Source organism: Daphnia pulicaria, chromosome 2 (genome assembly GCF_021234035.1).
Source record: "Daphnia pulicaria isolate SC F1-1A chromosome 2, SC_F0-13Bv2, whole genome shotgun sequence".
NCBI classification, from domain to species: Eukaryota; Metazoa; Arthropoda; class Branchiopoda; order Diplostraca; family Daphniidae; genus Daphnia; species Daphnia pulicaria.
Window position 1 is genome coordinate 11,885,723 of NC_060914.1, and position 22,863 is coordinate 11,908,585.

The 22,863-nt window shown below is 39.3% G+C and overlaps 3 protein-coding genes and 2 long non-coding RNA genes across 8 annotated transcripts in view; 3 read left to right on the forward strand and 2 right to left on the reverse strand.

The window, feature by feature from the left end:
• Positions 1 to 10,471, forward strand: part of LOC124326192 — a 24,278-nt gene extending 13,807 nt beyond the window's left edge. The window contains exons 7-8 of the mRNA XM_046784893.1: positions 9,323 to 9,592; positions 9,683 to 10,471. Coding sequence (XP_046640849.1) covers positions 9,323 to 9,592; positions 9,683 to 10,143 — 731 coding nt within the window. The 3' untranslated portion in view covers positions 10,144 to 10,471. The remainder of the gene's footprint in view (positions 1 to 9,322; positions 9,593 to 9,682) is intronic.
• LOC124326405 lies at positions 155 to 1,219 on the forward strand. Its single transcript, XM_046785200.1, has 3 exons — positions 155 to 295; positions 356 to 659; positions 735 to 1,219. Exons 1-3 carry the CDS (start codon positions 179 to 181, stop codon positions 1,217 to 1,219), a joined length of 906 nt encoding a protein of 301 aa, XP_046641156.1. The 5' UTR covers positions 155 to 178.
• On the reverse strand, positions 4,817 to 5,514 carry LOC124326812. Its single transcript, XR_006915859.1, has 2 exons — positions 5,425 to 5,514; positions 4,817 to 4,866 (listed from the first exon to the last, which is right to left on the reverse strand). It is a non-coding gene; the product is annotated as an uncharacterized LOC124326812 (long non-coding RNA).
• LOC124326829 lies at positions 6,010 to 15,176 on the reverse strand. 2 transcript variants are annotated; one of them, XR_006915877.1, is made up of 4 exons: positions 15,108 to 15,176; positions 14,923 to 15,041; positions 14,521 to 14,622; positions 6,010 to 6,215 (listed from the first exon to the last, which is right to left on the reverse strand). It is a non-coding gene; the product is annotated as an uncharacterized LOC124326829 (long non-coding RNA). The 2 variants fall into 2 exon arrangements; XR_006915876.1 differs by having other exon boundaries at positions 14,923 to 15,048.
• Positions 15,177 to 19,895: 4,719 nt separating this feature from the next.
• Positions 19,896 to 22,660, forward strand: LOC124326152 (glutamate receptor ionotropic, delta-1-like). Of its 3 annotated transcripts, none has more exons than XM_046784819.1 (10): positions 19,896 to 20,130; positions 20,565 to 20,628; positions 20,687 to 20,775; positions 20,847 to 20,922; positions 20,984 to 21,142; positions 21,206 to 21,365; positions 21,423 to 21,637; positions 21,692 to 21,820; positions 21,891 to 22,039; positions 22,103 to 22,660. In XM_046784819.1, the coding sequence occupies exons 1-10, from the start codon at positions 20,054 to 20,056 to the stop codon at positions 22,530 to 22,532; spliced, it is 1,548 nt and encodes a 515-aa protein (XP_046640775.1). In that variant the 5' UTR covers positions 19,896 to 20,053; the 3' UTR covers positions 22,533 to 22,660. The 3 variants fall into 3 exon arrangements, with proteins under 3 accessions (XP_046640775.1, XP_046640777.1, XP_046640776.1); XM_046784821.1 differs by lacking the exon at positions 19,896 to 20,130 and adding an exon at positions 20,146 to 20,250; XM_046784820.1 differs by lacking the exon at positions 19,896 to 20,130 and adding an exon at positions 20,164 to 20,281 and having other exon boundaries at positions 20,379 to 20,628.
• Positions 22,661 to 22,863: the final 203 nt, after the last annotated feature.

Genomic DNA, 22,863 nt, shown 5'->3' on the forward strand with positions numbered 1-22,863 from the left:
CCCCGTCACCTTCGTGCAGATCCAAAAATAAAGAATGGTGAGAAGGATCATAGAGCACAGATAGGAAAAATAAATAGAAGACGCACCGAGCCTTAAATTTCATATAAAATGGGGAAGCATCATCTCTTTGGACATATACAGAAGAGCATTCGATACTCCTGTTAACAACGCGAAGAAAATGGTTCGTCACTTAATAATATTTCAAGTCGCTGTTCTGTTGTTGGCTTGGTCGACATGCTCAACCGCCGCTGCCATCGATTTGGAGGACAAATTGCAACAATTAACCGACACGTTTGTAAGAAATCCATCAAATGATTCCAATAATTAATTCTAACGACGATTGTAATTCTTGCAGACCCGATTCAAAGAAGAAATGGAGGCAAAAGAGATGAAACTGCAGGCGGAAGTGGCTGAACTAAAGGCAAAAGTGACAGGACTGGAAGCCCAACTGCAACGGCAGGAATCGATTGTCACCACACTGCAGAACCCAACGCCGAAAAGCGTGAATGAAATTCAATCAAAGGTTATCAACGGAATGCCATCTTCGTGTGCTGACCTAAGGTTGAATGGGCACATGTGGAGCGGACTCTATTCCATCATGGGTATAAACATGGTCGAAACAGTCTATTGCGATTTCTCCAAAGCACTTGAAGATCCAGGTAAACCCAAAATTGTTGTAAATTAGTCTCCTACTAGCACGATTCCAACTAACCAATGATATTCGAATTTGATAGGACTACAGACATGGATTGGCTATACCGATGTCAAATCGGTGCCAGTCTACTTTTACGTTCAAAAGGGAACCACTTTCGATCTAACTAACACTCCGATCCCGTTCGAACAAGTTGTGAATAACGTCGGAAACGCCATGAATATAGAGACTGGCATCTTCACGGCACCCGTCACGGGCACTTACTTCTTCGCCTTGTCTGGAATGGTCGATTTCACCTATCCCGACTCCTCTACAACAAGAAGAGAGATCGCGATAGCCCTGTATGTGAACGGCAACGAAATCGGTGTGGCTCTGTCTGACGAAGTCGGCACAGTTGAACAATTCGGAACGTACGACATGGAATCGACACTCAATCTCAAGTCGGGAGATCAAGTGTGGATGGCCATCAAGTACAAATCGCTATTTACTTATATATTTGACAATTTCCAGCACCACAATCACTTCACCGGTTGGCTTCTACAACAAGATTTCGAAAACTCTGTTTAGCCTTGTGCAAAAGTGTTAATGAATGAATGCCTGCAGCCAATACCAAACTTGTAGTATTCCCTAATAAAAGTTTCACCTACTACATAAGATAGAAAAGCAAGCTTATCAGCTCGCCGCGAAGGGATAGTCGTAAGCCAGTTGAAAACTGTCTTAAATGACAAATTCAGGGCCTATGATTAAGTCGGACTTATTCACAATTCACACTTTCCTTCACAGACTTTTTGGTCTTAAAACGGGATTTTTCCGTCACAGTTCAATATCCTTGCAAGTCATTTACGTTTAGTTTGCTCAACTCATATTTTCCTATTTTTACACATACAGTTCAATAATTCAATTTAAAAATAACCATCTTTTTTTGTTTAAAATAACGTGTTAAGTTTAAAATTAATTCGAATTAATTCTTAACTTAACACGTTATTTTAAAATTAACACGTTAAGTAAATGACACGCACGTTAAGAATGGAAAGTGAAATTTTCGACTTTTGACTTTCGTCTCAAAAAGTCATGTAGCTAAATTGGTTAGATGGTGTCCCTCCATTCATATGATTTTATCATGAGTAGCTATTTAGGTTCGAATCCAAATTAATGGCGATTTCTAAATTTATTTCATGAATAAGAGTTTTGACGCAATCTGGATTCGAACTTAAATACTCATGATGAACTCATATGAATGGAGGGACACCATCTAACCAATTTAGCTACATGACTTATTGCAATATCCGACAAGAAAGAATTAATTTTAAACTTAACGCGTTATTTTTGCGAGCCCGAAGGGCGAAGCTAATAATCGCATACGCAGAAAAAAAAAAGCCATGTCACTTTGTCTGTATGTATGTATGTATGTATGTATGTATGTAACGCTCCATAGCTCGGGCTTTTTACGACACATTTCAGACTTTTTGGTCTTAAAAATTACACAAAAAATATGCGGTGCGACCAGAACAAAAATAATTTCATTTACTTAATTAGTTCTCCTGTAATTAATGAAAAACTGTTAAAATAATTGCTTAACGACTAAAGACATCTGGCGGTGGCGACTACAACTTTTTCACCTTAGGTTTAAATTTCACTTTCCACTACATATGTAAGTGTCATTTATTTAACGTGTTAAGTTTAAAATTCATCCTTCTCGTCGGATAATTTTTATTGAAATATATTCGTAATGGATGGTTAAACATGAGTAAAATAATTTTACGAATATATTCCGCCCAATCAAATCACCACCAGATGTCCGTAGTATCGCCGTGATGACGCAATCTTTGATGTCCCATCCATGACGCAACAACCAGATTTGCATTTATGTTTTGCAGTTATTTGACTAAAAGATGGTTATTTTTAAATTCAATTATTGAACTTTATGTGTAAAAATTGGAAAATAAGAGTTAAGCAAACTAAACGTTAATAACTTGCAAGGATATTGAACTTTGACAGAAAAATACCGTTTTAAGACCAAAAAGTCTGTGAAGAAAAGTGTGAACTGTGAATAAGTCCGAGTTAACAATAGGCCCTGAATTTTTCATTTAAGACAGTTTTCAACTGGCTTACGATTATCCCTTCGCGGCGAGCTGATAAGCTTGCTTTTCTATCTTAAACTTAATACGTTAAGTAAATGACAAGCACGTTAAGAATGGAAAGTGGAATTTAAACCTAAGGTGAAAAAGTTGTAGTCGCCACCGCAAGATGTCACCAGTCATTAAGTAAAAAAGTTGTAGTCGCCACCGCAAGATGTCACCAGTCGTTAAACAATTATTTTAACAGTTTTTCATTAATTACGGAAAAACTTATTAAGTAAATGTAATTATTTATGTTCTGGTCGCGCCGCATATTTTTTGTGTAATTTTTAAGACCAAAAAGTCTGAAATCTGTCGTGAAACACACGAGTTATGGAGCGTTACATACACACAGACATACAAAGTGACACGGCTTTTTTTTTTCTGCGTATGCGATTATTAGCTTCGCCCTTCGGGCTCGCAATTAAACCAATTAAACATCGATAGCACTAAAATTAATGCAAAGCTTAAATTATTTCAAGAATTATTTCTTATCAATTTTGTAATTTGACTGTTGCAGAAATAACGTTTCTTTTAACTTGATGGAAAACGAAAATCGGTTGTAAAGCTTAAGTTACAAAAACAGTTCAGTAAGCGAACTTTCATTAAAGTTCGAATTGTTTCTAGACAACAACTTGGCAACTGTAAAAAATGAGCTGGATCGAAATAACTGAACTTCGGTGTCATCCCAAACGACAGAGAAAGAAGAACCCACCATTATGCTCCAATAAGTTGAATTTAGATTAGCAAAAACATCTTGAACTTAATAATCCTTTTAAAAGATTCCATCCAAAGGTTATCACTTAGGCCTATCATGAATTTATTCCTATTTTTGAAATACCGTACTTTTAACAACATTTGATTTCAGCCTGTACATTCTGATTACGTCCATACCACTATTTTCGATGTCGAGATAATACGCCGGGTGTCGGGAGCACATACGGAAAAAGCCCAGTAAAAAAAAAAGAAGTCGGAAAAATTCCTTAAGGGTTTGGTTAATGCACAACAGTTGAAAGAACTAAACAAATATAATGGGCGAACGGTAGTCAATCAGTAGCCGATAATAAATGCTGATTCAATTTCTAATTCGACTCGATTACGACATGCCCAGGCTTGAGGCTACTCATTTGGCACTCGCTATTATCCACATCGCCCTGTGTTACATTTCACGCAGCAAAGAAGTGAGATTCACTATATGATTGACACGTCACGCTGCGTCAGAAAAGTTGCGATAAGCCAAACAGACAATAAAACGATTGCGGATCGCAGTCAAAACAGGCCAGCAACAACAGTTAATATACGATCAACAACAAATAAGACTGACCCAGCTCCCGTATAGTTTTAAACTGATTGTATAGCTTTGTAATAATTTTATATGTTAATCACAACGACACATGAGCACTGTAACTGTATGGTCTGAGCTAAGGCAACACTCAAAACTGAGTAGGCCTTTCAATTAAAAAAAAAAAAAAAAAAAAAAAAAAGACTGACCCAGATATGTTAGGATCATCCAATCGATAGGCTATAGTTCATCTCTGGTTGCCATACGTTTAGATCTGTACACGGGAAAATAAAGTTCAGTCAAGTCTTATTCAAAATAAGCAATGAAATCCAACGGTAAAAGACCGACGATTAGTTATCTTAACTGAATACCCAGGATACACGTGAGAAATTCCGGGACAATAAAGATCACGCGGACTTTAATGGATTCAACTTTGTGAATGGAAATTTCTGATTCACATGTAACAAGGCGACAGACGCAACGTCCGATTCTATTTCGATGTGGCGGATCTTGAGAGGAAATGACGATGGATATATGCAACTATTGCATCACGGCCTGAATTACTAACCGAAAATGAAATCGATCCCTCATGCACACTCCTGCCCATCACGAAATCGATCGAAATACACCTTCTCCCCACTTGACACAGCGTTGTCGTTCGATTTGCCATTTGTTACCTCAGTTCATTTCAGCACGCCCTTTTCGTTTCTGATTTCTATAAACGCCACAGCATAAATCGGGATGAATTTTTTGTTTCTTCTTTGCTTCCATTCAAGCACATTCGTTATGTTACGTGCTGTGTGTCAATGCTCCATCTGTGAAACAAAGTGAATCAGAATTGATTTTTAATTCACCATATAGCAAGAGGATTTAGTCGCATCAATTGTTAACTCAAATTAGTCGTCCGTCGCTTTGGAGAAGGAAAAGTTCCAGTCCCATTTCAATTAATACGATGGTAAGATATTCATTCATCATCACGCGATGGGTAGAGCATCATGAATCGCCGATTTAGTAGAAGAATAACTAATTGATTTGTTCATACAATTGCTATGGCAACTAACATTGATTTTGAGCTGATTTGTGATTACATCCTAGGTTGCGCTTAATACTGGCTTCGCATTAATCTAACATCAAGAGCCCCGGCTGTGGATTTGAACAACTTTAGAGAATACAAATATTGCACGCATCCGTAACGTTTCAAAAACTATTCACGAATTGATCAACGTTGCTGGTCTCCAAAACAAAGTTTCACGTCAGTGAATTGTTAAGTTAGTTAGGCTCGGATATTTAAGAGATCGTTGCTGAAACCACCACGCCATTAGATACTTATCTGGCAGCCCATTCAAACAACTGAATCAAAATGTCGCTCTTACCTTCCATCATATTTTCAGCTGCGATCACCATATTTATTCGTGGCATCTCATCGACGTCCAATCATCGACTCGGCGGCCAACACCTCCGTGTCATCTGGATAAGGAACATAAATTCAAACATTAATCATTGCGATCCAGATCAATTAACTTGACAGGAAACAATTTATTGCATACACGTTGGAGTGGGAACCCCAAAGGATTGCTGGGACCGCTCAAAGGTGGGGTACTCCTCGAGACCTTGACTACCTGACGGCCCGTTTAAATTTCTCGACAAAACCAAATCCAATCGCCTGGCTACTAACGCATTAACTACCACGTTTACCTAATTCCATTTTACCTCCAGCTACGAAATGGTTCGAGTGACCGAAAACAGACAGGAAGCAATGGAAAAAGAACGCGGACTTTTCAGCTATTTGTTGGATCAAGTTGAGTTCGTTCCATTTCCTACTGATATCTAATTTAAAAAATGATCCGATCTTTCACATATGCGATTTGCTGGTCCACGATACGGTGCCCACACTGCAGACCAGCAAGATCGTTGATCTCACATTGCCATGGGCTTACAAGCGGCCTTGAAGCACCGACAGACGTGGGTCACAGAGTAGATCGATCTTCGATGCCTTCCAGATTGATTGTAATTGATTACCATCAATTACTTCAAATAAACTGTTATGTAGAATGATGAGTCGAATGGACACCGACCTAAGAATTCGGGTCGGGAAACAAAGATAGCGCCAAAGGTACTTGTCAGTCTAGTACAGCAATCACGTTCAGTCGGTTATCCATTGCACCTGCGATAAAAAGGAATGAATTAACTGGATATACTTCAACTACAAAAGCGTAGGCTCAGTCTGAGATCTAAAGATAATTTAATCAAGAAGTTTCCTTCTTTGTTGGTTACTTGGCATTGAAAAGCGGGGAATACCACAGGACTAAACAAAAAGAACAGAAAACAAAATAAATTAAACAAAAATAAAGTCAGCAAAATAACCTGGTATTAATTCGCTGGGCCTTGAGGGGGGGGGGGAGGGTCATGTTTCATCAGGGGCGGGATTTTTCCTCGCAGTCACTTCACGTTTCTGGTTATGTAAAATCGTAAAGTAACCATGTGCAGACCAAATCCGACGAAGTTGGTCTGCGCCAAAGTTTCGACCAGCACACAAAGATTGCAGGAAAGATTGCAAATGCAATTTAAGAGGCGCACAACAATAAAAGTTGATATCCAAAGGTGCCAAAGGTGTCGCGTTATTGAAACTATAGAGGCCGAGGCCCGTACAAAGAGGAACTCGGGGATCGGTTGGATGGCGTGAAAAGAATTTCCGGTAACTAAAAATCGAGAAAAAAATAATAAATAAAGTAGAAGAAAATTGACTAGCAAAAGTCGATATCCTGAATTTTTAGATTGCGTTATCAATCATTCTACACATAATTAGATTGATTGTTACGAGCCTTCAAGCGAAGGACAAGTTTTAATTCTTATTTTTCCTTAGGCTATACAACATGTTTCACGGTCAAACGGTCATCCGACTCTTCCACGTGTCGGAAACTTGTTTTTTTGTTTTTTTTTTTTTTTAAATATTGTTTTGAACGCGGGTAGGCTATTCTTTATGATTTGGCAATCGTTGGGTCAGAGAAACGATATTATTACATTTCGTAAAAGTTTCGGTTAAAGTTCATTCACGACGAAACCGACACTAAGCAAATTGCGATAACACGATTGATCAGGAATAGTTTCCACCTCAAATGGATTTGAAGCCAGGAAAGAAAAGCAATACTCTCTAATTCCTAAATCAATTAAAGACGACCCTGCAATATTTATAGGCATTCAATTTCATTCGCATTTTCTCTCGAATCAATTTCATTTCTCGCATCTGGAATAAAAACAAATACTAAGCGAAACGAGATAATCGACACATCATAACTAACTTATGCCTCGCATATTTCATCCGCCAAAAGAAATTCCAAACAACAGAAAAAAAGTGACCGGACTTGAACTTTATGCGGGCATATCATATAAATAACCAGCTCTTATTAGAACCAAAAGCAAGGGGAGCAAGGTATGTTATTATTACATATCGAGAGGCAAATAAAAATTTTCTACTTCAGGGGGTAGAAGGTTAAAACAGCAAGGGAAACCTGTTTTACCAACGGGAAACAGCTAGACGAGAACGTAAAACACGCCCAATAGTGGAGAGTATATAAAGGTAGAGTCTCTCCTCGCTAGAAGTTTTTGCAGTTTCATATTTAATGGTGAACGATGACAAAAATACCGGGAAGATTTCATTACAAATACTATTAAGAAAAGATTGAACTTAACAATTGAATTTGAATTCGGCCTACCATCGTTTATGATTTAACAAAAAAGATAATTGTTGTTTTTCTTTTCATTTTTTCGTCAATTGATACATATAGTTGATTGCTGTTTTTTCGGTTTGGCTCTTTGTTGTTTATGGCCAAATACCCGTCAATAACTTTGACCCTTATCACGCCTATTACATTCCCTACACTTCAACGTTTACCAATCAACCCATTAAACACGTTAATGATGGAACGGCAGCTCAGTCTGGCGGAACTACTGAATTCAAAAATCATCCGAACATTAGGGATCTTTTCTATCAGGGTGGCATTTTTTTAAGAATAAGACAACTTGAAGAAACGACTGCTAGTTTAGCAAGTCAACTGGAAGGTAAGAGGAAATTATTTTAGCAAACCCGTCACACTGAAATATTATTAAATAATAAAAAGAGAAAAATCCGAGGACAAATCATAATCGTTAAATATTTAATAGAATACAAATGTTTAACTTTCTATCGACTTTTACGGATAAATGACAATTTATTAATTGAATTGATTTTAACAGCGATGCAAACTGCGTTGGACGATAAGGCCGACAAAACTGAATTGGCCGAAAAGGCCGACAAAACTGAGTTGGCCGAAAAGGCCGACAAAACCGCATTGGCCGAAAAGGCCGACAAAACTGAATTGGCCGAAAAGGCCGACAAAACCGCATTGGCTGAAAAGGCCGACAAAACTGAATTGGCCGAAAAAGCAGACAAAACTGAATTGGCCGAAAAGGCCGACAAAACTGAATTGGCCGAAAAGGCCGACAAAACCGCATTGGCTGAAAAGGCCGACAAAACTGAATTGGCCGAAAAGGCCGACAAAACTGAATTGGCCGAAAAGGCCGACAAAACTGAGTTGGCCGAAAAGGCCGACAAAACCGCATTGGCTGAAAAGGCAGACAAAACTGAATTGGCCGATAAGGCCGACAAAACTGAATTGGCCGATAAGGCCGACAAAACTGAATTGGCCGAAAAGGCCGACAAAACTGAATTGGCCGAAAAGGCCGACAAAACTGAGTTGGCCGAAAAGGCCGACAAAACTGAATTGGCCGAAAAGGCCGACAAAACTGAATTGGCCGATAAGGCCGACAAAACTGAATTGGCCGAAAAGGCCGACAAAACCGCATTGGCTGAAAAGGCAGACAAAACTGAATTGGCCGATAAGGCCGACAAAACTGAATTGGCCGATAAGGCCGACAAAACCGCATTGGCTGAAAAGGCAGACAAAACTGAATTGGCCGATAAGGCCGACAAAACTGAATTGGCCGATAAGGCCGACAAAACTGAATTGGCCGAAAAGGCCGACAAAACTGAGTTGGCCGAAAAGGCCGACAAAACCGCATTGGCTGAAAAGGCAGACAAAACTGAATTGGCCGAAAAGGCCGACAAAACTGAATTGGCCGAAAAGGCCGACAAAACTGAGTTGGCCGAAAAGGCCGACAAAACCGCATTGGCTGAAAAGGCAGACAAAACTGAATTGGCCGAAAAGGCCGACAAAACTGAGTTGGCCGATAAGGCCGACAAAACTGAATTGGCCGAAAAGGCCGACAAAACTGAGTTGGCCGAAAAGGCCGACAAAACCGCATTGGCTGAAAAGGCAGACAAAACTGAATTGGCCGAAAAGGCCGACAAAACCGCATTGGCCGAAAAGGCCGACAAAACTGAGTTGGCCGCAATTACCACTCCCAGTTCTCTTGGTACAATCCCAACCTCATGTGGAGACCTCAAGACAATTGGATTCGTCAAAAGCGGAATCTACTCCGTCATGGTCAACAAACAAGTTAAAAACGTCTACTGCGATTTTACTAAACCCAGCAATGCTGCAGGTACTTTGCATTTCGTTAAATTTGAAAACAGTTTCGTTTAAACCGAACCAATATTTACAATCATTTCTTGATCGACATTTTGACAAACAGGATTGGAAAAATTGATTGGTACAGTCGACGTGAAATCAACTCCTACGTATTTCTACGCCCAACTGACGTCTAGCTATTCGACTGCCAACAGCGCTGTTCCATTTGGTTCTGTCATAGTCAATGAGGGAAACGCTTTTACCTCTGGCATTTTCAAAGCCCCCACGAAAGGGAAATATTACTTCGCTTTTTCGGGTGTTAATAATAGAATTGCTTCTGCTACCGTACGAGTTGGATTGGAGGTCCAACCACAAGGGACAACCAATTGGGACCCTAAAGGAGAAGCTTTCAGTTCCGGTGGCGCTCAGACCACTCTGACTTTTACCCTTCATGCTACTTTGGAACTTTCCAAAGACGACCAAGTTAGACTATTATTAAAACAAGGGACAATTTTCGAAGACGGTAATGGCCCCTTGACTCATTATGTGGGTTGGCTTATATCGGAGAATGAATTACCCGTTTGAAATTAGCTCCCACCCCTGTCCCAAGTCGATTTCTCAACATTAAAAACATTACTAGTGATTTCTTTGTTTGCCCGTCATCTATAATAAATTGAAAATGTGAATCCAAAAATGGGACTTTTTGATTTCAATTGAAAATTGGCTTTCATCTATGTCCACCGGCACTGTCGATCAACTTAAAAGATTAAATAAGAGTTTCGACACACTGGACTGTTTTTTTTGCCTAACCTTCAATGCTATGCATGCATCGATGAATAAATAATTTCAATATGAACAGTAAATCGATAATTGAAAAAAAAAAACCCTAATCGTAGCCGTAACAATAAAATTCTGCGCTACCTGTTCCACACAAATTCTCGCATTATAGCTAGGCTATTCCGGCTTTATAGGAATTCAAGAAGATTTTAAATTACACACAGGCATGCACAAACCGAATCTAAAGTTCGAGTTTTATATGAATAAAACATTCGCGAAGATCTATTAAATAAATACAGCTTACCCCAATTCCGGCCAAAACGACGTGGTTTGGAAACTACCAATCTGTTCAGTTGACATCCAGATCCAGAAGAGCGTTAACACTAGCCGAAACTGGAACAGAAAACACATCTGGAAATTGTGGAAACGAAAATACAAGAAATAATTTAAATATAGTCCAACAAAATTTATGCAAAATATTGATTCTATTAATAATGAAGATAAATAATTATGGCAATGACAATATCCGTAGTTACTACCTGCCCTACACAATTCCTTGTAATTCTAGGCCAATGTGATTTGATGGCAGCTCAAGAACATTTTCAACTGCAAAGGGAAAATGCCGGAAAATGCATAATTGATGTTAAATTAAATAAATATAGCTTACCCAAAATCCGCCCCAATAGTGGTGGATTGGAAACAAGAAATCTTTTGAATTCACATCCAGCAACGCGTCAACAACAGCTAAAATTAGGACAGATAGCACATAAGGAAACTGGACTTCATTCCTGCCGGAAACGAGATATAATAAATTACTAAAAGTAAAGTAAAATTAATTTTGTGCAAAAATTGACTTGACCAAAATTGACTTGTGGCTAAGCGGCCGAGTTTTAACTATTACAGCAGACTCATGAGAATGGAAATGCTGCATCCAATTTTAATTGAATCGAGAAAAAAAATTGGATGTTCTCTGCTGTGGATTGAATCAGAAATGCGCCCGATGCACACACGATTTATTAAACTTGGAACTTGGAACTTGGCTTTACATCAATATGAAGGCCCGATCGCAAAGGAAGTTAAAAATACTTGCCTTCGAGAATCCAGAGAGGAACTATGGTGCATTGCCTTATAACAGGCGCCTTGCGGCAAATTTTGGGCTTGGCGACTTTCCGACCCCGCGGCATGAAAACCACGAGGCCGTACAGCACGGCCCATGAAGGGGAGAGGAAAGGCGTGGCAGCCAACGAGTTAACTAAAACAAACGAATTACCAACAACAAATGATGATCCGCGCTGACACTTTAGAGATACCGGCGACGTTTTGGTGTCCATCTTCTCGACGTTTCCTCTGCATTACCTGAATAAAGAGGAAACCATTCTTATTTAGTGACATGCCAATAAAAGTTACATAATACAGATAGAAACAATAATCAGGTTTCTGAGCTCAAAGATTCAAAGATGCAATTTTTAAAACTTAGAATCGAGCTTGCAATATTGAGAACTGTAAACAGAACAAAGCTCACTTGCTAGTTTTTTGAAAAATTTCCGGAAGTACAACGGGAGTAACCACAGCACCTAAACCATTGCGCTGTCGTCAAATTAAACCATATTTTCGTGATCTCCATGAAATTTGGAGTCAATTAGGTGTGATTTAAAGAAAATCCAAAATTTGGCCAAAATCGAGAATTTTTCTGACGTGTTCAGAACAGACTTCTTTCACAAAACTTAACTCAAAATAATAGTTGTTTTCTTTCAATCAAATAAATGTTGAATAAACAAAACTTCGGTCAATTGCCTTCCATTTCAGACAACAATTTAAGGAATGATTTGTCAACTTAAAACATTGCCAGAAAAAAGAAATGTGTTCATTCTCATTTTTATAATGACTTGACATCATCCAAAAGAGGGGAAAACCCATGGTACAAACAAATTCACTAACAAACTCTGATCTATTAGGCGTTACGCAAATGGAGCACGGCACAATAAGTGACACTTGATACTTCCGCGTAGCCAGAAGGGGGCTCTATCTCTTGCTTGAATTCGTTTTTTTCTCTACGCTTGGGCTACACAAAAGGTTTGCGATGCGCGTAAACTGAGACAAGATTTGTTCACTGTAGTACTTTACTTTTAATAAATTATTAGTAAGTTCAACCGATCAATATTTAACGATTTGTCGATTTGTCACTACAACGGCCGAGGTTACGTAGTTGCCTAACCCCTCTCCCTGCTACGCACAGATCCCATTTTTTAAATGTACGAAATGAACATCAAAATTTATTTTTTAAATAAAATTTTAGTGAGAACAATGTGGGCTAAAACCAAAAATATTCTACTTTCATATTAATTAAAAAGTACATTTTTACAAAAAGAGCTACGTAAAATGACAAGCGGATTCACTCATCTCGGTTCGAGTCTATAAAAGCGTAAGAGAATAAAAGCCAATCGATAACAATCGACAACTAGAATTTGGAAAGATGACAATTATCGTGATGCCATTTATCGTGATGCTGATACTCGGAATTTTATTTCCCGCATTCGCTTGGATCGGATTCAAACTGACCGATTTCTTCCAACGGAAAACCAAACGGGGACCAGTCCCGAACCAACCAGACGTTCACCATTTAGTGGCGACAGTACCCGATGGCAAAGTCGACAAGCTCGAAAATGATGATCGATTTAACAAACGAGAAATCGATCGATGTGAAAAGCAGTTTCTAAACCTAAGCACAGTCAGAACGAATGATGTGGAAGAAACCCGAACAGACAATGAAAAGTTGAATCAGGGCTTTCAAGAAATGGCCTCCGAGAGCGAATGGGATCGCCACATAACCGAATCGCAATTACGGCAGGAGAATAACGATCTGAAAAAGGCATTGGTGAGCTTGCAGGAAAAGAATCAGCGAACGGCAGGGTCTCACCAATCTGATCCACCAAACAACTTGGCTGAGACCGAAAACCAGTTGTCTACACTCCAATCCCGAATCGAAAAGTTGGAGAAGGAAAAGGTCCTACATAGTGAAACCGTTTTGGAATGGGAGGTAACCGAGTCCCAGCTCAGGAAAGAAATTGCGGAGTTGGAAAACGTTGTGAGAAAACACAAAAAGGCCCTGTCAATCAAGGTGTTTGAAGTGGACTCTCTGGTACAAGAAAACGAACTCCTGACGCAGAATCTGGATTCAGTCACCACACAACTTGAAATTCAATTGAACAAATTAAACCATTTGGATCCTGAGCTGTCTGATGAGCAATTCGCCACTTCCTTCCCATTAGAAACCCAAAACGAGGAAGCCAAACAGGAAGCCATGATGTGGCGAACGAAATTCGAAGCTTTGCAAAGCGAAAACCGGAAAATGTGGCAGATTCGCGAGGATACGCTTCGTTCTGGGCAAAAAACGAAAAGGTTGGCTGACGAACAGCTGGCAGCGCTAGCGGAAGCTCTTACGGCTCTGCAACAAGCCATTCCGGATGCCAAAAAAGGAGCTGCGGAAGCGGAGGCAAAGGTGGGCGGGACGTGGGACAAATTCAAACCAAGCCCAAGTTACGGACGAGACTATTGGTATGATCGGTGGGTTAAGAAGAAAACAAAAATTCAACCACTATCGCGAGAAGAACTCGAGTTCATCAAATTACTTCAAAGCACAGGATCCCAATTGTACAAGAGAGCCACCATTCTCCAAGAACATGCAGAAAACCTCAAAGAGAAAAGCAAAGATTTGAAAAGGAAAGCAAAACAACTTTCAGGATTGTAAAGCAAAATAATTAGACTGATGTGTTAAGAGGATGCTGCAAATTGCCTAACTTAACGAAGATCAGTTCTTGAGATTTGTGATGTGAAACGGTTAAACAATTTTTGATTTGTCTAAGATTAAATACAATCGATAACGCTGAAAAAATCAAACGTAGTGTTGTACACAAAATATAAATTGCTACAAGATTCTCGAGCCTTCATTACAACATTTTGAACGACATGTAGCTGAGGTTGGGGGTGGGGGCGATATTCAATTGAAAGAAATCTATCGAGAACCGAATGCAAGGAAGCAGTAAAAATTCGCAGTAAATGGCTTCACAAAAGAAAGAAAAAAGCCCTGAACAACAGTAGCGAATTAAAATCAAGTCCTAGCATATACAGGCAGACAGCAAACTTAAGACTATGAGAAATTGAATATTGAATCGGTATTTCACTTACTCAGAAGTAGCCTGATGTCATAAATGTAGATGACAATGCAACCAAAGGTGATGAAAGACAAAAACTCACTAGGTTTTCAGCTTTTTCGTGGAGACCCAATCCCTGTAAAATAAAAAGAAACACTCTTTAATTGCCAACATTTTTTCTCGTAATATTTTTCTTGGCATGGCAAATTAGGGAAACAATGTAGTCCAGTATACTTCATTAACACAAGAAGTTGGGTTACAATCCTAATAAAACTAGATATTAATATCTGATGTCCTATACCAGTTTCTGATTCAGTGAAGCCGAGTGAAGCCATCTTTTGCATTTACATTTTCTCGAATATATTGGCAAACAATGAATATTTTTTTATTTAGTTTTTCTTTATCTGAAAAACAGAAATACTTGATTGTTACAAACCTTGATCATTTTCTTTTCCAATTATATATGATGAGCACATGGTCATATGGCTTTTCATCACACCACCTGACATTTTCCACTCCACTTTTCAAGAAGGTAACAAATCTGACTGATTGAATCTGAAATCTGAATAAAGACTTGAACACTTCACTGACCATACAAAATTCCAAAAGATATATATTTACTTGCTTTCAAGAAATAGTTTAGTTGCTTCGGCCATGATGCTTTCTTCTTCCCGCTTCCATCAAATCTTTCATCATCTGTTACTGTTGAACTATTCGCCCCGAAATTTCTATGCAAATGCTGATGAGCAGACGATATACGAAGCTGTCAATCGCTACCGCTAGATGTCATTTATCCAACATAGTGGCATGTAGACATTGGGACTAATAACCACAAGGACTAATCGAATGCGTCACTAGAACGCGACACTAGAACGTCCTTCCGACACTAGAACGTCCACATTTTAGCCACGACATTAGAACGGAAAAACCTCTAAATTCCGCTGCGACACTAGAACGTCCACATTTAAGTAACGACAATAGGACGGAAAACCTCTAAATTTCTCTGCGACAGTAGAACGGATTTAGCGACATAAGAACTTGGGGAATGAGTCTTTGCCGCTAGATGTATTTCGAATGCGTCACTAGAACGCCCACCCGACACTAGAACGTCCATATTTAAGCGACGAAACTAGAACGGGAAAAACTATTGCGACACTAGAACGGCTATAATAAAATAAGGTGGGGTTTCATTCTTTACCGCTAGATGTAGGGGATGTATAAAGTTTCCGATTAGGTTGCGCGAATTTTAAAACATCGAATACTACATTTGCATACCACAAGGGTAAAAATAACATTTCCGCTCGAATGGAGAGTTGCAGCCATTGCTCGAGACTGCGTCAAGAAGACCATGTCTTCATTTCGAAGATAAAATGTTGACCAGTTGGAACGGTGAGTCCTCTACTCTTTTTTTGGCTTTCGCCTCCGATGATGCCCATTGACATTTGCATTTTCATTTATAGTCGAAAAGCCAAGCTCCGAAATGGTGACTCTTCCCCTTTTTGTAGCACATATAGGGGCCTAATAATTTATGCAATATCCTAATAAAAGATGGCTTGCCAATATAAGGGCGTTGAAAGGGGGGAAAACAAGTGCCGGACACGGGAGCTGCTGTAAATTTGCGAGCAAAGAGGACATGAGTTTTTGAGCTTCCAACTTTCGGTTATACAAGATCCTGCGGCAACTCTGCGTCCTATATTACACAAAGGAAGAGGTATGAGAATAATAAAAGGAATCTAAAGTGATCTAGCCTGTCGGCCCTAGTTCTTATACTATCAAAGGCTGTGTGCCGTAAGGTCGTAAGGTATATACAGAGAGGCGATGATGTCTTTGAATTCATTAGCGACCGGAATGTTGAAGTTCTGTTCCCACCGCGATTTCCACAGCAGGTCGAAATAAATAAAATAGAACAAGGTGTCGTCGCTTTTGTATATTTGAAGCGGTGCGGAAGGCGCGTTGGATTATCCGCATCACGCTGAATACTTAATCGAGGCGTTACGTCATGTTCATCCCCTCCTTTCTTGAAGGACCATAGTGTTGGCTGTCGCGCGTAATATAAACCATACACAGTATACCAACACTTATCACTGTGTGCAGCCCATGTAATATTATAGAAAAAACGCGCCAGCATGGGACGAAGATACGTAAGAAGGTAAACAACACTGGGTTTGACGATTTATTCAGCACCGAAGATGAAGAAGAAAAAAATCTCAAGTAATGAGAAGATAAGATAGAAAAGCAAGCTTATCAGCTCGCCGCGAAGGGATAATCGTAAGCCAGTTGAAAACTGTCTTAAATGAAAAATTCAGGGCCTATTGTTAACTCGGACTTATTCACAGTTCACACTTTTCTTCACAGACTTTTTGGTCTTAAAACGGTATTTTTCTGTCACAGTTCAATATCCTTGCAATTGCAATTGAAATTGCAAATTTGATTCGTTTAGTTTGCTTAACTCTTATTTTCCAATTTTTACACATAAAGTTCAATAATTGAATTTAAAAATAACCATCTTTTAGTCAAATAACTGCAAAACATAAATGCAAATCTGGTTGTTGCGTCATGGATGGGACATCAAAGATTGCGTCATCACGGCGATACTACGGACATCTGGTGGTGATTTGATTGGGCGGAATATATTCGTAAAATTATTTTACTCATGTTTAACCATCCATTACGAATATATTTCAATAAAAATTATTCGACGAGAAGGATGAATTTTAAACTTAACACGTTAAATAAATGACACTTACATATGTAGTGGAAAGTGAAATTTAAACCTAAGGTGAAAAAGTTGTAGTCGCCACCGCCAGATGTCACTAGTCGTTAAGCAATTATTTTAACAGTTTTTCATTAATTACAGGAGAACTAATTAAGTAAATGAAATTATTTTTGTTCTGGTTGCACCGCATATTTTTTGTTTAATTTTTAAGACCAAAAAGTCCTAAATGTGTCGTAAAACGCCCGAGCTATGGAGCGTTACATACATACATACATACATACAGACAAAGTGACATGGCTTTTTTTTTTCTGCGTATGCGATTATTAGCTTCGCCCTTCGAGCTCGCAATAAGAAGCTTTATGTACACCAATTTGGCTGTGATGACTCTCTCTTATTATGTGTGTACAAGGAGCGTGGGAGGTTCCTATATCCGGGTCTGTGCTCATCTGCTCAACGCCAACAATCGATGATGTTAATATAATCGAATAAAATAACGCGATAAAAAAAGGAGAATCTTTGACTTTTTATCGACATGACAAAACGAAACCCAAGCTATCGTCTCTATAGTTTCACACAGATTCAAAAGCGAAATCATTTAAGAGCATGGTTTTTTGCACACAATATCGCCCAGCGCATCTATAGTCTATAGAAATGTAAATTATTCAAACTGGCTTACGTAATAAAGAGAGCGGAGGCTGTTTAAAAAAAAAACGGCGAGCTATACACTATTACATTTGGCGCTATCGAGGGTAGGCCTATGTTATAGTCTAGCTCCACTAATGTATTATGCTTCTCATTTTTTTCAACCAAACCCGTTTTTTGTCCTATCTTCTTCATCCCTCCCATTATTTGTCCGCACACCCCTCGGTAGTTCACTTTCCTTCCAGTTCTATCTTCGCCGAGCTGTTAATGGCCGCAATCGTTGATTACCACGTCTACAATTAAGGAACTAATCCGAAAGCTCGCATGCCGGAAGAAGGGCAAACCAATGAATATTTTCACCAATCAGCCGGCAACCGGAGAGCATCTCATTAGAGCACGGAACACGAACGGAACTTGAGTGTTGTTTTTTTTTGTTGGGAAAATACCCGAGGCATGTTTATTACATTGTTACTCAAACTAGGATCAAGTCAACGAGTGGGCTAACGTGACGGGCTTCCTTTGTGCGCTCGGAGGCGTTTGTATATGCGATGACGCTCTCCCCAATCGATTTTATCATCGACGTCTACCCCTTCAGGCGTAGTAATTGATCGGAAATCAAACGTAATTTCTTTAAAGCTCACAACTAATTTAAACGATGTTGATTAACTCTTGTTTTTAATGCAGCTTGTGGCGAACAATTTAAGTCAAATGCAAGATAATAATCAGTAGCTACTGCCCGGTAACTTCATTCGTGGGACACCTTCTGCGGCTGTTGTTGTGCGTCAACGAAACATTTTGTGCTCAAATCCAGAATCATCAAGGAACTAGTAGGCCACGAAATGGCCCAGGCTGCTATGTACCCTATCCTCTTTGACCAAATTAAGGCACTCGTGGAAAAGTTTTTTGATCACACGCTGGTCAGGTTGTAGTTAACAAATCACATACGCAGTTCATCGAGCACGTCATTTTTATCATGAAGAATGTGTAAGAAAACAGTAATAACAAGAACGACAACCCTGCAGAGCATTTAGGTGTATAACCAGATTGAAGGAATGATGCTTGCAATTGTCCGGTGAGTTTTCATAATTCGCCGGATTACAATGATGAAAACTGATGGCGAGGGACAATTCTTTTCAAATGTTGACAAATTCTGTTTACAGAAATCTGGAAATCCCTCTGTGGGAGTCACTCATTCCTGGTGGAGCAGTTTAGTGTGTCATATAGATACGGAATTACAGAGAATCGCAGAGAATTTAAAATTTCTAACACTGAATTCGGTTACAATTTCAGGAATAAGATTGTGTACCGCACGTTATTTTTGCGGCGTTTGCATAGCTACCTCAAAGAGCAACGCAGTTTTCTTAAGGATTGCAGAAGCAAAAGTTAGTGAAATTTTTTTTTGTAATGGAGTAATTGAAGACTGCGTTTTTTTTCCAAGACCGATTTTCGTTCATAGTTTCCCCTATCCCTACCCCTATCCGTTCTAGTCTATTTAGGGATTAAAATATAAGATTCGCTATACTTTGCCGTTCTTATCCTGTCTTTTTTCTCTGTTAGCTGCGAGTTAGCTGTACCAATCCATCCATTCGATGTTTTAAAATTCGCGCAACCTAATCGGAAACTTTATACATCCCCTACATCTAGCGGTAAAGAATGAAACCCCACCTTATTTTATTATAGCCGTTCTAGTGTCGCAATAGTTTTTCCCGTTCTAGTTTCGTCGCTTAAATATGGACGTTCTAGTGTCGGGTGGGCGTTCTAGTGACGCATTCGAAATACATCTAGCGGCAAAGACTCATTCCCCAAGTTCTTATGTCGCTAAATCCGTTCTACTGTCGCAGAGAAATTTAGAGGTTTTCCGTCCTATTGTCGTTACTTAAATGTGGACGTTCTAGTGTCGCAGCGGAATTTAGAGGTTTTTCCGTTCTAATGTCGTGGCTAAAATGTGGACGTTCTAGTGTCGGAAGGACGTTCTAGTGTCGCGTTCTAATGACGCATTCGATTAGTCCTTGTGGTTATTAGTCCCAATGTCGGTATCCCAACATAGTCTCGTGTGCGTGTCATGTGTGTGGATAAAAATAAAAATATAAACAATAGTATAAATAATTCTCAGTGTTGTATTTTTCAATATTCCAGTCATAACAAGATAACATGCATTCTTGAATTGATTTCTACAGCTTGAAGTTGTTGCTGCAACTATACAGCAACTATGAGAATGTCAATCCTGCTGTCATTCTCTGTGAACCAACTGTCAATCCATCAATCTGTTATCGATTGTATGATGATGTACGTTATTAGGAAAATGTTTATTCAAATTTTGTACTGAATCTCAGTCTGTACTGACTACTGAGGACCGAGTGTACGTCATTGTCATGTTGATCGGCGGCTGATGGAAAGTTTTATCCGGTTCGATACTAATTCCTACCAAATTCAATCAGTAGTATCAGCTATCAGTGTAGGCCTATTTGTAACATGTGGATGATGTCAAATATTATATGCTAATTTGAATCTCTGACCCAATCCATTTTTGACAGCCTTCTCCATGGCTCTTCAGTTTTTGACAGTTTGCATCGACAAGTAGAACCACTTTGTCCCACAACAGAAATTTATTGTCCAGTTGTGTGTAGAGAAGTAAACTGATAAGTTCAGACTACAGAGTACAGACCATCGCTCTCAATGTATTTAGTTCTACTCTTTTTAATTTTTTTCATTTGGTGCAGTATTTTCAACCCATGTTCGTCTGCAGCTAACCAACTCAATGGCCGACATCTCCGCGTCATTTGGGTATAAATTTCTCGTGAATTTTCCCATTAATATGTATACTTAATTTGACTTATTTCAGCCACGTTGGAGTGGTAATCGCAAAGGATTGTCGGGACCACTTAAGGGAGGCGTTGTCCTCGACTTTCTTTCGGCTCGTTTAAATTTCACGTAACCAATCCAAATATGCAAATGACATGCTTACTTAATGATATATCAGATTCTCTAATTCTTTCATGCAGGTACGAGATGGTCCGAGTGGCAGAAGAGCTGGAGCCTGAAGTAGGACGAGGTCAAATAGACTACTTGATCGATAACGTTGGTTCTTTCCCGTTTTCTAAGATATTTAATCTACTTTCTAATAACTTTCTTGGTATAGCAATGCGATTTGCTGATCCAAAGTGTTTTGGCGACAACTCGGCGCAACAAGATCGTCGATTTGACACTTCCTTGGGTTTACGACTCTTCCGCTTTCCTCATTCCCGTCCCGGACGAAACGGCCAACGTCAACGCCGTCGTCAAACCGTTTCAATGGCAGGTATATACCCGACAGAAATTAACTTTTAAAGCTTGATATTTTACCTTTTATTTCTTTTCAAAGATTTGGTTGGTACTTGGCTTGTCGATTATCTGCGTCATCGCCGTTTTGAATTTCATTCACAAATATCGGCCCTCCCAAAAAGAGGCGGACACAATAGAATTGGCGGAAACTAAAACTGGACAATACTATCTCTACACGTTCGGAACTTTGCTGTCCCAAGGTTTGATTCAATTCACTCACATTCATGGAGCATAAAATAATTGACATGTTTCACAAGGGGGGCCATGTACATCGAAACAGTTACCCATTCGTTTGGTCGCTAGCGCTTGGTGCTTAGCGGCTTTCATCTTTGTCCAGGCGTATAACTCGACTCTCTTCACTTACGTCGTGACACCGGTCCATCAGCCACTGATCAATTCCATCTACGACATTTTTGAAAACTCCGATATCAATTTACTAGTCAGAACAGACACTATCGATCTCTTGCTTAAGGTAATCAATAGACAATTCTCAGATTGGTAGAAACTAAAATGTTCGTCTCAACAGAGAAATAACAATACGGGCGTGTTCTTGAAAATACAAAAGAAACTCGACTCTTATGCAAATTCTCGGTGCGCTTTGGCTTCCGATTGCATTCAAAGTGTTGCGTCAGGATCGAGAAATGTTTACTTTGAAGTAAAATCTATTTTTCCTTATCAATCTCGTTTCCCCAAGATTGCTAAATACTTTCAATTACTTAACACAGTCCAGAAATTACCTAAAAGACGCAATAAGGACAGAATTTAAAAGAACTGGCAAATGCAAGTTGCAGTTGGCAAAGGAAGGATTCACAGGAGTTACCTCGTCGTTGGCCCTACAGAAAAACAGTCCCTACACCCAAAGTACCACTCAGGGGTATAAAGCAATTATCTTCATACTGTTCGTCTACTAAATAACCCTTTCAATTCCCAAACATAGGATATTGGAGCTTCAACAAACTGGAATAATCGACTACTGGGATATCTGGTTCCGACCCATGCAACCGCAATGCAACGGGGAACCCCCAACTGGAGTCAAATCACCTGGAAACAATCGTTCACGCCTGTCCCTGAAAAATTTGACGGGAGCATTTCTAGTCTTACTAGTTGGACTGGGCCTATCTTTTATGGCTTTCCTTTTCGAGCAGATAGTTGCCATGATGTCTGAGCGCCACCGGGTTAAAACGCTCACCGAGTTAGCACAGGTAGAACCAGGAGAAACCCAGGAAGAATCAATTACCAAAGAAGAAGAGTTATCTGGTAATAGTAACATTGAGGAACCACCCAGTAATGTTACAGAAATGACAGTTGTAGAGGTAATTGTAGAGTCAATGGACATTATTACAATGGCGACACAAGAAAACGAATGAAAGAATCGAAAGAATAGTCATATATAGTTAACGTAGTCGAATCTGCATTGATTCTTAGATGCACAAAATAGATGGCGCACTGAAATATCAAATGACGGCAAGGAACTCAATACAAATTAGTCGTATAAAAAGACTGACTTTGTTGGCTTATTCTTTTTTGTTGCTTATGTCTGGAGCAAGTCTTAAATTATCGGCCTAGGGTATGTGAGAAAAAATTTCAAAAAGAACAACTACTCCCATCAATGAAAGAATTTCCGTTGGCAAGTTTCAGACCCGATTAGAGTCATGTGAACACGGAAGTTGATTTGAAATAACAACAAACGATGCAGTC

Bases quoted from the DNA above. Each gene is read 5' to 3' on its own strand.
- LOC124326405 (XM_046785200.1), top strand. From the start codon at position 179: ATGGTTCGTCACTTAATAATATTTCAAGTCGCTGTTCTGTTGTTGGCT. The intron at 296-355 runs GTAAGAAATCCA...TAATTCTTGCAG, and splicing joins AACAATTAACCGACACGTTT to ACCCGATTCAAAGAAGAAAT. The intron at 660-734 runs GTAAACCCAAAA...CGAATTTGATAG, and splicing joins CAAAGCACTTGAAGATCCAG to GACTACAGACATGGATTGGC.
- LOC124326152 (XM_046784819.1), top strand. From the start codon at position 20,054: ATGAGAATGTCAATCCTGCTGTCATTCTCTGTGAACCAACTGTCAATC. The intron at 20,629-20,686 runs GTATAAATTTCT...GACTTATTTCAG, and splicing joins GACATCTCCGCGTCATTTGG to CCACGTTGGAGTGGTAATCG. The intron at 20,923-20,983 runs GTTGGTTCTTTC...TTCTTGGTATAG, and splicing joins TAGACTACTTGATCGATAAC to CAATGCGATTTGCTGATCCA.